General features: G+C 53.8%; 1 protein-coding gene across 4 annotated transcripts; it reads right to left on the minus strand.

The window, feature by feature from the left end:
* Positions 1-448: 448 nt before the first annotated feature.
* Tsku (tsukushi, small leucine rich proteoglycan) lies at positions 449-13,560 on the minus strand. Of its 4 annotated transcripts, none has more exons than XM_076843954.2 (2): positions 13,510-13,560; positions 449-2,968 (listed from the first exon to the last, which is right to left on the minus strand). In XM_076843954.2, the coding sequence occupies exons 1-2, from the start codon at positions 13,520-13,522 to the stop codon at positions 1,887-1,889; spliced, it is 1,095 nt and encodes a 364-aa protein (XP_076700069.1). In that variant the 5' UTR covers positions 13,523-13,560; the 3' UTR covers positions 449-1,886. The 4 variants fall into 4 exon arrangements, with proteins under 4 accessions (XP_076700069.1, XP_076700070.1, XP_076700072.1 ...); XM_076843955.2 differs by lacking the exon at positions 13,510-13,560 and adding an exon at positions 12,630-12,715; XM_076843957.2 differs by lacking the exon at positions 13,510-13,560 and adding an exon at positions 11,608-11,730.
* Between the last annotated feature and the right edge of the window lie 497 nt (positions 13,561-14,057).

Raw genomic sequence — 14,057 nt, forward strand, 5'->3', positions numbered from 1 at the left:
GTCACAATAAGTGTGCAAATAGGAATTGGGGTACTGTGGCAACAGAAATGCCAAGGAAGGATAAACCATTGCATTTAGAAGGGAGAAGAGGGGACTTCAGGGAAAGCTTCTAAGGTGAGATACTAACAGGGTAGACTGGGTGGGAAGGAGGTTGAGGGGCACGGATGGGACAAAGGCAGAGATGGGTAAGGCTTGGTAAGCTCATAGCTTTGGCTGCACAGCTGATGGGTGGAGTGGGCAGTAGGAGGGAAGATGAAGGTGGGTGGGGTACAGGCTCCAGTGAAAGATCTAGTCCATCTGAGTGACTCTGTCTCTCATATCACCTCACTTCTCAAACTCTGGGAGATTACTGGGCCTTTCAGGGAAAATAAGCCTCCAGGGCAGAGCCTAACTTGATTCATCCTTGTGGCCCCAGAGCCCAGCCCAGGGATTGTCAGTGGACATTGGCTGCATGATGAAAAGAACTCTTTAGTGTTTATTAAATCATGGACCAGTCAGGTGCTGGCTTGGGCTGGTGGGGGAAGCCAGAGTTCTTGCTGCCCTTGGGCATCTCTGAGACCAGCCCCAAGATGCTCACAGGGCCACTGATGGCTGACTTCCCCACAACCCTGCCAACAGGTGCCCAGGATAAAGTATTACAAAAGTGAACAAACATTCTTCTTCTTTTACAAATGATGTTTCCATCCCCTGCCAGCAGTGGTGTGTATGTGTGGGTGTGGGTGTCTGTGAAAGTGACAGTCCATCAAAAAAGGCAACACTTTTATCAAATGAACACAAAGGGAAGAATCCAGGGCTGGGACATTGAGATGCTGCCCTAGGGGTGGAGTTTAAATGGCATGGGGAGACCCTGCCTCTTCCTGCTCTACTCCTGGGAGGGTGAGAGGAGCTTTTGGGTTCAGGCCCATGGGGACTGAATCCAGGAGCCCTATTGGAGCTCATGGCCAGATGGGACTCCAGAATTGCATTGACAACTTGGGGAAGCATCTAGAGGCAGGGTCTCAGGAGAATATGGACTTATTTCCAGTCTTGATACTGGGGCCCCCACCCCAGAGTGAGAAACTTGCAGGCCTGGGACTGGCATGCCCCAAGCTTCTAGAGGCTCTGAAGGGGGAACTTTGCTCATGCCACATGAATGATCACTGGACCCAGAGTCCCACTTCTGAGGCCCTTACCTGTCTTGCTACTGCTGCTGCTGGGGATGAAGGGGAAATGGGACAGGCAACAGCAAGGGGAGCCCAGGAAGGAAAGATGAAGGGAAGACCTCACAAAGACAGGTAGGTGCAGAGGGCCTGGACTGGGCTTCAGTCCTGCCTCTGCCTGGACAGGGCTTCTCTAGGCCTCATTTTCTCATGGGTAGACTTGATTTTTCTCTCCAGTCCCTCCTATAATTAGGGTTCCACCCAAGATTCTATGAAAAGAAAAATGATAAGATGGGCCTTGTGAACCCAGACCAAAGAAGGGGTATAATATAACAGAAACTCCTGCCCCTGAGTGACCAGACTGTAGGCCCAAGGGGACACAGCCCAGTGGACCTGAGTCTCCTGCAGCAGTAGCTCCCATACATCCTCCTCCCATCATGGGTCAGGTCAGCCCAGGCAAGAGGGAAGGCACTTGGGGGACGAGTGTGGAGGACAGCAGAAAGGGACCAGAGTCTGGTTTGACATCCAAGTCCCTCTGCTTGGTTTCGGGGAGAGGGTAAGAGAGTAATAGGGGCACTTTGTTCCCAGGTGCTATTCCCAGGAGCAAAGCCCCTCCTAGGCCACAGCTCTGCAGGACATGGGCCTGCAGACTCCCCGCTGACTCTGGCACATTAAAATATAAGTTACTTAGAACCTGAGCAAGCCCAGGGCAGCAGTCTGTCACATGGCCCCAGGCCATGCCATTTGTCACAAGATGTCTGGGCCCTTGGCAACATATTCCCGGGTGTCTCCACAGTGCAGTGCCACCTTGGGGCTGGAGCCAGGCTGCCGTGGGTAGGCGCCCTCCCGTACCAGGCGCCGACACCTCCTGTCCTGGCCCACGCTTACGCTCTGCAGAGCTGGGAGGTGGTGGAGCAGCACTTCTGGCAGAGGCACCAGGCCCGTGCCTGACAGGTCCAGTTCCTGCAGTGAGCCCAGGCCTGAGAACACCTCTGCTCCTGTCCACGTGAGCTTGGGGTTGCCTGACAGGTCCAGGACCTGCAGACCCGGCAGCTCATGGAAGCTGTGGGGCGCCAGCTGGGGGAGACCCTGCAGGCTGGCTAGTGACAAGTGTGTAAGGCCTCCCAGCCCTGTGAAGGCATCTGGGCCAATGCTGGCTAGAGGGTTCCCATCTAGGCTCAGGTAGCGCAGGGGCAGGTCTCTGAGGCTGGGCACTGTGCGGAGCCGGTTCCAGGCCAGGTTCAGGCTCTGGATCGTGGGCACGGGCAGGCTGGCCCGAGCGGGGTGGGGGAGCAGGCGGTGGATGAGGTTGTGGGAGAGGTCCACGTGCAGTGCACGGCCCTGGCTGTGTGTGGTGAAGGCAGATATGGAGACCTCCCGGAGTCGGTTGTGGCTAAGGTTCACATCACTCAGCGGGGAGCTGGTGAAGCTCTCGGCTGGCAGGGCTACCAGGCCATTGTGGCTGAGGTCAAGCGATTCCAGGTAGCGGAGGCGGGAGAAGGCAGTGGGTGAGATGCTGGTGAGCAGGTTGTGGCTGAGGTCCAGACCGGCCAGCGTAGTGTAGCCTGGCCCGGCCAGCACCGACTCGTTCACCATCTCCAGCCGGTTGGAGGACAGGTCCAGGTGGGCTGTGTCCAGAGGGATGGGCACGGGCATGATGTGGGGGCCCAGGCCACTGCAGTCCACTCGAGTCAGGCTGAAGCTGTCAAACAAGCCGAAGGTCTCCACCTCACACTGGCACCCAGGGAAGCATGGCCGTGTCGTCTGGGCTCCACTCACAGCCAGCAACAGCAGCAGAGGCACCAGCAGCGGCCACGGCATGGTGGGGGCTGGAGAGAGAGCCACAAGTGAGGGCTGGATGCGCCGACAGCTTTTACCCCACCTCAAAAGATATAAGCCAGTGTGTCTGGACACAGCTACACATTGTCACTGGTCCCCATCCTCCTAGAGTACTGTCCCAGAATACTCCTCATAATTCCTAGTCCTTGTTCCTCTCTGGCTTCAGCCTCCCATCTGAACGGTAAGTGGTTAGGCCAGGTTGGTGGACTTTAAACCACAGGTGGCAGAGCCCTTTCTTAAATAAGATCAGCAGAAGCAACTGTGCCTGCTCTGGCTGGAGTTGGAGACCTGGAGCCTTCTAGGTCTGCTTGCCATGCCTGCCACAGAATTTAAGTAACACAGTTTGGAACTCACTGGACTTGATGGTCTCCTAGCTGGCCTCTCCAGCTCTGAGGGGTGAGGGCCCATGGACTGCCTGGACTCCCTAGGGAGTGCTCACAGTGTTTGTACCATGTGATGGGTACTTTACAGCATTACCTCATTGAACCCTCACAATCACCCTGCAAGTGTTGTGGCACTAAATAAAGACACACAAAGCAGGGCCCCTGTGGCTGTTTGGCAGAGGCTGAGCCCTTACTGTGGCCTTCCAGACTAAGGATTTCCCTATAACAACTGCCCCCACCTCACCTACCCCTTTGGCCTGTTTTCCAGAGGCAATATCCTCCAGTCTAATGGGCGATACTGTTTCTAGACTCCTGCTTTAGGGATACCTGTCCCAAGCTTTTTCCTCCTTCCCCTGATCCCTATTCCCAGCTGACATAGCTATTTTACCTCTCTTGCCCTTCTTTTAACCTTGGGCAGGCAGATGAGCTGGTTCCCCCATTATTACAGATGAAGAAACAGAGGTTCAATTAGCATAAAAAAAAAAAAAAACCAGGTTCAGAGAGGACAAAGGCCTTACCCCAAACTAGTACAAAGCAGGGCAGGATTAGAACCCAGACCTGCTCAATTCCAATTCTTGCATTCATATCTGCCTGGCAGGGGGATTGGTGAGGAGGCAGGGTGCAGGCGGGGCTTTTCCCATAGACATGCTACAAGTCAATTCCCCTCCCCAGACCTCAGTTTCCCTTGCTGTATAGTTGCAATAGCAGCTGCCACCTATGCCAGACACTATGTATATCTCATCACATCTAAAGGTCACACACACCCATATAGGTCAAACTCAAGGCCTGTGTTCCTGCTCACAGGAGACCAGAGGGTGGAGGAGCAAGAGCTTCTAATATATAGTTGGTGCAGTCTAAGTCTACTCCTCCCCTGCACAAGGGCCACTCAGCTGGGGGACAGAAGGCTCTTCGTGTGTGGCCCTGCTGTACCCCTGCTTTCATGCCCTGCCTCCTTCTCACTGGTCACAGGGGAAGAGGGTGAGAGAGGGGCCAGGAGCAGGTGGACCAGAGACCTGCCCACCTTCTCGACTGGGGGCAGTGGAGGGAGCTGGTGGATAACATTACCAGCCCTGCATGAAACTTTAAAGCGGTAGCCACTTGATCTGCACTCTGGCTCTGCACAGGGCTGGTGAGAAGTGGGGCCCTTCTCCTCTGTCCCCACCCCAAGGGCCCTGCCTCTCCCACCCCTTTCTTTTGTAGAGGCCAATTTGAGAATTAAACCCTGCCCAGGTGCATCCTGGGCTCGGTCCCAGCTGAGGCAGGACAGAGTGTTCCAATGTCTGAACCAAAAGGAAAATATTAAGTTGCTTCAGGCCCCCTTTGTTCCCCAGTGAGCTCCTCACCGCAGAGTTCATTACCACCACAGGCCCCACCTCCCCTGCTAAGCCGATCTGCTCATACTCACCCTTCCTGGGGTTTAAACAAACATCACAAAGGGCCCCAAGATTACCCTTTGGTTCCCAGGGGTGATTATATGCTGTGTCCATGAAATGCCAAGTGGCTTCTCATGAGCGCCTGTTTATGTAATGGCAGCTCAAATGCAGCCCGGAAGCTGGCCCTCCAGGCCTTGGCCTTGTCCCTTGCACAATAGGACAGTAATTTCTTCTATGCCCTCCTCACATAAGTTAATTAACCCTCACTGAAGCATACTGCAAACTGTGAAGAGCTCTGCACATGCTCAGAGAGGCTTCCCCCTACCCCTGAACATCTGGACCTGAGCAAAGGTCATAATAGCTGGTGTAAGGGAGTGGGAGTATAGATGGAGACCCCTGGATAATGACTGGTAAATGCTCCCAAGGCACTGGGACAGACCTTTGCTTAGCTCTGCCCAGTGAATCTCTCCCAGGGTCCCTGTTTAATGTCAAGGGTAGGCCCAGGACTGAGCATTTACAGTGGAAGTGCCCACAGTGACAGAGTCAGTCCTCATTGAATGCTAGTACTTGACACACCTCCTCTGGTCCGATCATTATAGACACCCAGCAAAGCCAGGAGTGTCATCTCCATTTAGAGCAAAGGAAACTGAGGATTCACAGATTCACCTGCTAGCCTGTGACTCTGGAAGTTGTAGGGGAGAAGAAATGGAGAGAACAGTCCCTGCCTCAAGGAGGTTCTGTAAGGATTAAAGGTCCCAGGGGTGACAGGCCCAGCACACCAGGACAAAGACAGGTACAGTTATGGAGTGGTCTGTCTCTCACAGGCTACACACAATGGTGTCCCCTAGACAGGTATCCCAAAGACTATCCCAAGCTCCTTTACCATGTTCCAGGATGCTGACAGGGAGGAAACAGGGCAACTGTGCATGGTGGCAAGTCCTGGGGAGTAGTCAGGAGCCCTAGGTCTTCATCCCCCCTCTGCCTTGGACAGCCCCCATCATTGGTCAGGTCCTGCCCCTCTTTGAGCCTCAGTTTCTCCATCTGCGCGATAAGGATTTAGTCTAGATGAACCAACTCCAGAGTTTTAGGAGTTTAAAATTTAACAAAAGTGCTTACTAAAGCTCTACTAAGCACAAAGCACTGGGCAGGTCAGGTTGGGGTGGGGGGTGGAGAGGAAAGCAGGGACCTCTTCTCTTGGGGCTTATAGACCAGCAGTGGGGACAGAGACCCACCAATAGCAAGCCTGAGACTCAGAAGACTTGGATCTGTGTGACCTTTGTAGCTCTCTATTTCTCTGAGCAATTTCTCGTCTGTATAGTAGTATTAACCTGGTCTCCTCCTAGGACCCGTGTTCCACCCTTGCAAGAAAGGAAAAGGCAGACCAGTGGCCACCAAATAAGGACAAGGGAGAAGAGGGATCTCTGGGTCAAGATCATCTCCCCCACCAAAACCTGACCTGCCGAGGTAGGCCTGGTAGGGAGTGTGCACCAACACAGAGCTGGATGAACCAAGGACCCATCTACTGATCAACCAGGTTACATAACACAAGGGCAGAAAGACAAGGGCTTAGAGATTACACTTGCCCCTGGCTTGGAAGATATACTGTGAAGTCATCCCTGACTGGGGCCATGAGTTTTTCACTGTGGGGCCATGGTGCCAAGTCCACAGTTACTCTAAAGAAGGTTTGCTGAAGTCCTAGGACAATAAGAGTAAATGGTATGGCCCTAAGAGCCCCAGGGAATTCTCCCTGCATGGCACTCCAGGCCTTTTATAAGATGCTTCTCTAAAACAGCTTTGGCCCATCATGGCCCCTCTGGGGTGTTTTTACCTATAGAGCTTGAATCCTCCCAGGCATGGAGGCCATCTGCAAATTGCGCCACCTTCTTCCTCCCTTGCCCAAGGTAGATTTGGACCTTCCTTGATAGCCAGAGTGGCAACAGCTGTCACCTTTATGGATTCTGAACAACTCTCAGTCTTTGTTCACTTTCCCAAGAATTCCATGGTCCCTTGGAGATCATGGGTGACTGAGGCCCAGTGAGGGGCAGCAACATCGAAGGAATGGCATGGCAGGACCCAGGAGTTGGGACGTGACAGATCATACTGCTGCAGGCATGGCACACATCCACACACCTGGCCCCACCAGCAGAACAAAGCCCACTCTGTCCATGCAGGCTGCAGGCCCCTCCCTCCTGGCCACACACCACAGGCTACCAGTAGGCCTCCTTCAGAGGCTGCTGAGTGAGTTCTCTGCCATTTCAGACTTGAAGTGTAAGCAGTAGGGGCAGATGCCCGCCTTCTTCATCTATGCATCCCTTCCCTCACCTGGGCAGCTCTGGTGGGGTATATGTACCGGCAGAAAGCTGGACGAGCCAAGAGCCCAGCAAGCAACAAGACCCAGACCCAGGTGGGAATCCAGCCTTGGCAAGTTTCAACCCTGCTGTGCCTCCGTGTCCTCGATGGAGATAAGAACAGAGGACTGTCAGAGGATTAAATGACAGCATGTGAAGCTGTTGCTCATTATCTGCCACATCATGAGTGCTCAGTGCGAGTTAGATGGTGATGGAGATGATTTATGAAGCTTCCCACCCAGGATCCAGTGCAGTGCCAGGCACTCAGCAGGCCCATGGCTGCTTGTGCTGACTTCTCCAGTCACCTTGCTGGTGTCTGTTGGCAACACTGCAATCTTCCTTCTCCTTGAGGGCATATCTTGGGTTCAGGGTTTGAGCCAGGCCTTCCTAGCCCTAGTTGCCTGCCCTTGGTGCCCCACTAAATCATCTCTGGCTCAAAAAATTTTCCAACTGCCCCCTAACATCTTCCAGGAAGCCCCTGGCACAGGGGGGCAAGAGGCCAAGCTGCAGCCTGGCTCAGGTCCTAGCACCCACCAGAAATAGGCCTTTGCCTTAACCAGCTGCTCCTCCCCCTGGGTGGCCTCCCCACAACTCCCCTTGGTCATGAGCGATCTGACACTAACCAACCAATTCCATAGGTAGAAATTTCATGACCACCAAGTCTGTTCTGGAAATGCAAGGCCAAACCTGGAGCCCTGAGGGCCAGCTCTTCCTGCAGAATTGCTAATGGTGTACCTCTGCACAGGCACGCCTGCTTGCCACGCTCCTTGCCTTGCTCTAGTTTCTGCCTCCCCACAATCCTGGAGATTGCTGCTGCTATTCTTCAGGCAAGGAATGGGACCTCATTAAGCTGGATATGGAGGAACCAGGACTCAAACCCAGACATCTTCTCTCCAAATCCAGGTCTCCTTATGCTACTCTTCTCCACTTGCGTGAACAACAGTTTACAACTTAGGGCGCAGGATGGTAATTACTTGTTTACTGGTCTGTCCTCCTGTGGGAAGAGAGACTCACTTTTAGGTCTCTGGAGCTGAGCACTGGCCTGGCACAGAGCAGGTACTATATGAAGACACAGTGGGCATCTAGAATATAATTCGGGCACCAAAGGTCACTGCTCAACCTTTCCTATGCTTCCTTATCTGTTCTGTCATTTTGCAAGGTCAGCAGGTTAGATGGCACTGCACTTATGGCTGTTTAAAGAGGCACAGAAAGGTTCAGTGAGTCACACAGCCAGTGGGTGGGGGGGGGATAAGAGCTGGACTCAGGACCTAGGTATTCTGATACCCAGCACCTGGCCTCCTCCATGACATCATCCCTGGTGTAAGATGGGGTCTGAAAGCCTAGCATCCTTGCCCAAGGAGGACTGTGTACAGGGAGATGGGCAAGGCTCACAGTTCTGCTTTCTCTTTCCACTGTGTTCTTCCCCAAAGACTTTCATATTCCCATTAATCAGAGAGCATGTGTGGACACTGTGAGAGAGAGTATGGCACAGAGGAAAGGGGCTCTGAAGCCAGGCAGCTGGACTCCAACACTCTAAGGCTTACCTGCAGCAAGGCTTGTGGGTGCCCTCACCCAAATCTGAGTGTTCTCTGTACTGTGTGAGAAGCCTAGTACTGCTCCAGCGAGTCACTGTGATGATCAGTTCTGGGCTGGCACGGACGGCTTCTCATTGCATGTTGATTCCTGCCCCCTAATGGGTGACTGCAGGGACCAGGAAAGAGAAAGGAACTGTAACACCAATAGATGCTGAGGCAGAGGATAGAGAAGAATCTAAAATTCATCCTCTGAGACCTTGGAGTCTCTCTCACTTCATCACCCAGAGCCTAACCAGGCTCTGCGGGAGAACTGATAAGGACTGATGGAAAGGTCTCAGAGGCCAAAGCAGGCTGAAGCAGTTGTGTTGTCTGTGACAGAATGAGGACTTGGTGTCAAACCAGAAGCCACCCCTAAACAGGTGGGTCTGCTTCTCTTTCCTTCTTCCCCAAGCTGGGCAGCCACCTTTCCCTGCCCAGGTAGGGCTCAGGGGCCTGCTGCAACAGGCTGGTGCCTGACCCCTGTTTCTAACTGCTAGTCATGCTGGGAGCCAGAGTGCACCTCCCAACAGAGGACCAGGACACTATCATTACTCCCTGTTTAAACACTGGCTGGTTATGTGCTGAGCATGTGTGAAGCCCTAAATTCAATCCCCAGCACTGCAAAAAATAAAATAAAAATAAAACCCATTGTGTAAAGACAGCTTTCTAGGCTGGAGGTGAATCAGTCCCCAGGAACCCTGCCTCTGCATAGGCTGTTCCTTTTGACAAAGATGACAAAGGGATCCTTCTTTTGTCTATTGCAGACTCTCACTTGTTTGAGTCAAAATCTACTTCCTCTGTGGGGCCTTCCCAGACTAATCTTCCCCTCATCACCAAAGGGTCACTCTACCCCGGGGCTCCTGAGTTATCCCTAGTCTGTCTACAAATCTCTGTCTAGCTCCTCCCCTGCACAGGGCTTGGCTATGGGAAGTGGGTAAGCCAAATGAATGAATTGTTAGGGACAGAGAGTTTCTTTCTGCTTGGAGATACTTGCAGGATGCTTAGCTTTGTGAATGGTGAAATCAGGTTTAGGACCAAGGAAGATGTGGTTTCTGTCTTCTATTGTCAGTGCAACCCAGCAAATGTCTGCACAATGTAAAACATCCTGCAAACCACTTCTCATCTTATTAGCATGTGTAATACATTGTCCTATTAACATTCACAACTGATCAGTAGAGCAGAAATGAGTATCCTCATTTGAAGGATGAGGAGACTGAGAATTGGATGGATAGGTGAGATTACTTGTCTCAAGCTACAGAGCCAGGAAGCAGGGGAGTAGGATAAAATCCAGGACCTTCTGACTCTAGGAGGCTGGAATACTTTGCCTCCAGATTGATCTTCCAGCCTCTAGTGCCACCCATAAGCCAGAGGAAAGTTTCTTAAAATTACCCATCCCACCCTATTGCACCTATTGAGACCTTCCAGCAGCTCTCCACTATCTACAGGTTCAATTCCCAGCTCATAATGATCCTCTGTGATTTGGCCCCTGCTTCCCTCTTCCAGTCTCCAGTTCAACTCCAATTCCCCACCCCCTAGATCTTGTGTCAGCCTAAAACGCTGACCACCTTTGTGCTGTTTCTAGAACACATAGAGTTCTGCACATGCTGTTCCTTTTGTGGGAGACCCTTCTTGCCTCCCCTGTCTATTGATGACTTCAAAAACCTGAGCAGAGTCACCAGTTCTATCAGGCCCCTCCCCAAAGTACTCCCATGAAAATGTCTTAGAACTTGCTTTGGCAGGGAACTTCTATAATGGGCTCAGCCCTCTTTAGGAGCACCCTCAGTGTACAGCCCAGCTGTGCCCTGTGAAAGGATGAGTGAACTTGTAAGTGTATCTCCCCTGTTTTGAACCAGAAGTTATGATTAAAAAAATATTGATCATTACTCTGTTCATCCATAATCTGTCTTTTAAAAGCTATGAGAATCCAGGCTTCCTGGCACATGCCTATAATCCCAGTAACTCAGGCGGCTTAGGCAAGGCCCTAAGCTACTTAGAAACCCTGTCTCAAAACAAAAACTCAAAAGGGCCGGGGATGTAGCTCAGTGGTGAAGTGTCCCTGGGTTCAATCCTTAGTACTACTACTACTACTACTACTACTACTACTACTAATAATAATGAATAAATAAAATACAATGGGGAGAGCCTGTCAATGCCTTCCTTTCCCTCCATTTTTGACTGATCAGCTTTTGCCTTTCAACAGGTGGAGACGATAGGTGGAAGCCCTAGTTTGCATTCCAGTCTGGGAGCAAATCAGTGCCTGGGAATTGAGCAAGCCAGAATGGAGGTGTATTACACATCAAAATGTTTCCAGGTTCTGGGATCTCAAGCAGTCAGCCAGAACAGCAAGGAGGAAAGAGGCTGTCCAACCTCTCCTCTCAGAAGGGAAACTAAAGGCCAGAGACAGAAAATAAAGTGACCACATTGCCTCCTTCTCAATTTAGTATCTGTGCCCCTCCCTCTTGTTTGCAGCACTTAGGCAAAGTTCTTGGGTTAAAGACTGGGGTGGGGGACGGGGAGGAGGACGTTGGTGTTATCTTTGCCACCAGGGACCAAAAGATCGGCAGGGCTGAGCCTTTCCTCTCCAGTCAGTCACTGGGTTCAGCAAGTCTAGACTTATCCGAAGGGCACAACGCGGCGAGGAAGGATGGAAGTTTGAGTCACCTCCTCGCCAGGCCAAGTGTGGGCGGGCTCTGCTCTCAGTCGGGTTTCTAGCAAGCACTGGTTAGCCCGACCGCACGCTTCGATGGTGAGGGAGTTCTCACTCCATCCATAACAGGGTGATGGCGACAGCAAGGCTTAGCAACATGTCCGGAGTCCTAAAGTGGGCCACTGACTGTTGCGTTCGAAATCAGTGTGTGCAAGGCTCTCCCTGCCCGCAACCCAACAAGGGGTCCTGGAGCCGGCGCTGCGAGCAGGCCTGTATCCCCACAAGCTGTGGCCTTCTCACCTACCGAATCGGAAGGCTGGTCCCCTCACCCCGGGGGCGGGCTGCAAACGCAGAGCGGATCTCAAAGCGGAACCCGGGCTGGAGCCGATCTCTCTGCCAAGCAGACAGGTCTCTGTCGGTCACACACTCTCTCCAAGAAGCACGGGGCAGGCAACGCCAGGAGCCTTCTCTCCTCTCTCCAGACTCAGGCCAGAGACCAGGACCAGCCGCTCCCCTCCCTCCCCCCAGCAGGGTCCGGTGCGGGTGTCCGGCACGCTCCGCCCAGTCCTGGCCCCGGCCCGTCCCCAGGCGCTGTCGATCCCCTACCACTCACCAATCCTATCCTATCCTCTCGCGGCCCTAAGGACCCCAGGAGGTGAAAGAGGGGCGGGCTGCCATCTCCCACCCCCGGCTCAGGCCGGGCTGCGGCTGCGGGGTCCGGGGCGGTTTCCCGAGGAACCCGGAGAAAAGTTTGAAGCCAAGTCGGGGTGGGGGGTGGGGGGGGTGGACAGCAGGGGAACGAGGAGTCAGGGCGGCGTCCGGCTCTCAGCGCGCACACACTCCACCGACACCCAACCCAGACACGTCGACAGCACAGACCACGTACGCGGACACACAACGGTGAGCCCACCGGCAGCCACCACCAACGCAAGTCCACAAAACGTGGGCACCGGCGCAAAACAGCTGTGCAGAGTCACCGACACACAAAGGCACAGGAGGATGCACGTCCCTGAAGCCAAATCCACAAAGTCCCACAACAGTGAGATGCACGTGTCCGCACAAAGACCCCACAGGGGACGGCCCACGCCCACGGCACCCGGGCAGCGCCTTTGTCTCCTGGAAGCCCTCTCCCCCTGGTCCGGGTTCCCCACTGCCGCCGAGTCTCGGGAGCCCGGCTGCGGCTGCTGTCGCCCTGGCTCCAGGTAAAGTTGAGGGGCCTTGGCGGGACCCGGGCGCCGTCCGCCCCGGGATGGCTAGGAGCGGTCGGGGGCTCCGGACCTTCGCCGGCCGTGCGGACTCCGGCTCCACCTGACGACCCGCACCCACCTGGAAAGCTACGCAGCTGCCTCCTCAGCACGCTCACCTAGGCGGCCCTGCGCTGGCCCTCAGGCCGGCGCTTTTCTCCGCGCCGCGCGGCCCGCCCCCAGTCCCCGCCCGCCGCGGGACTCCGGCTGCCCAGCGCCCAGTGGCAACTCCAGCCGGCCGCCCGGCGGCTCAGGGAGTGTCGCCAAATTGCCGGCCTTGCCCGGCGTGCTCCCAGCCCCGCCTCTGCCGGAGCCCGGGTTCCATCCTAGGGAGCGTCTCAAAAGTGCGCAGCTCCCACCTACTCCAATCGGCGTTGCTCCCTGCTTCCTGCATCCCGGATCCCTTCCCCCTCCTCCCGCGCGCCAGAGCAATCTCAGCAGATGGCCTCACGGTCGGGAACATCTGGAGGTCGCTGCATTGTGTGTGTGTGTGTGTGTGTGTGTGTGTGTGTGTGTGTTTGCGCGCGCGCGTAGAGAAAGAGAGAAGGAGAGAAAAGTATTTGTTGGTAAGAAAGAGATTGGGAGAATGAGAGTTACCTCTCCTGGAATTCCCCGCCCGCTCCCCATTTCATTAAAAGAGTGAAAGGGATCCAGTGATGTTATTGAGAGACCAAGAATCTGAAGCATAGAAAGACTTGCTGAAAGAGGAACCCACAGAGGGGACAGCCCGGCTTAGGCAGAAAAAGCTGGCAGACAAGGAGTGAGAAAGCCAACAGACTTATTTTTCTCTTCTGGAGGGAACTATAGACTTCTGGCTGGATTTCTAGGAAGGGAAGCTGCTATGTGACTAGGCAGCAGCTTAAGTCTGTCCCTCTGCAGCTCATCTTCTCCACCCCTCTGTATGCTAAAAAGGGCAGGAAAGTTGCCAAATAACTTTTTTAAATAGGGCTTGCAGAAATTACCTGATGAATGCATTCCCTGGAAGGCTGAGCTGGGGGCAGGGATGAGGCTCCCAAGACTACACACCCAGATAATGCCAGCCCCGTCCCAGGGAAGGGAGGGCAGTTCCCAGGCACTTGACAGATCCAATGAGGGGGTGGAGGCAGGCTTTGGTTTTAGCCCTGGACCTCCCAGGAACTTTTTCCCCTCTTGGAGAGAGCCCCTGGGTGAAGATATTGGGCAATGTTCCCCCTACAGAGGCCCAGACTTGTTACACTCGCCTTTTTGCTCCTTCTTTCCTTATTATGTAAAAATCAAAACTAAAATAAACAACAAAAAAGAAATGTTGCTTGAGCTTGTGAGTTGTGTGTGTGTGTGTGTGTGTGTGTGTGTGTCTGCCTGCCTGGGGAAAAAAGGGAGGTCAAAGTCAAACTTGCTACTCAGAGAAGGAAGTGATCTTATAGGTCCTCCCCCAGCACGTATAGTCTGAGGGGGTCTAGGGTACTCACCTGAATTGAGTGGGGTGACCCTGCCAATTAGGGAGGTGTAAGGAGAAGGTTGGGATCCTGGT

Source organism: Callospermophilus lateralis, chromosome 2, assembly GCF_048772815.1.
Source record: "Callospermophilus lateralis isolate mCalLat2 chromosome 2, mCalLat2.hap1, whole genome shotgun sequence".
Taxonomy (NCBI): Eukaryota; Metazoa; Chordata; class Mammalia; order Rodentia; family Sciuridae; genus Callospermophilus; species Callospermophilus lateralis.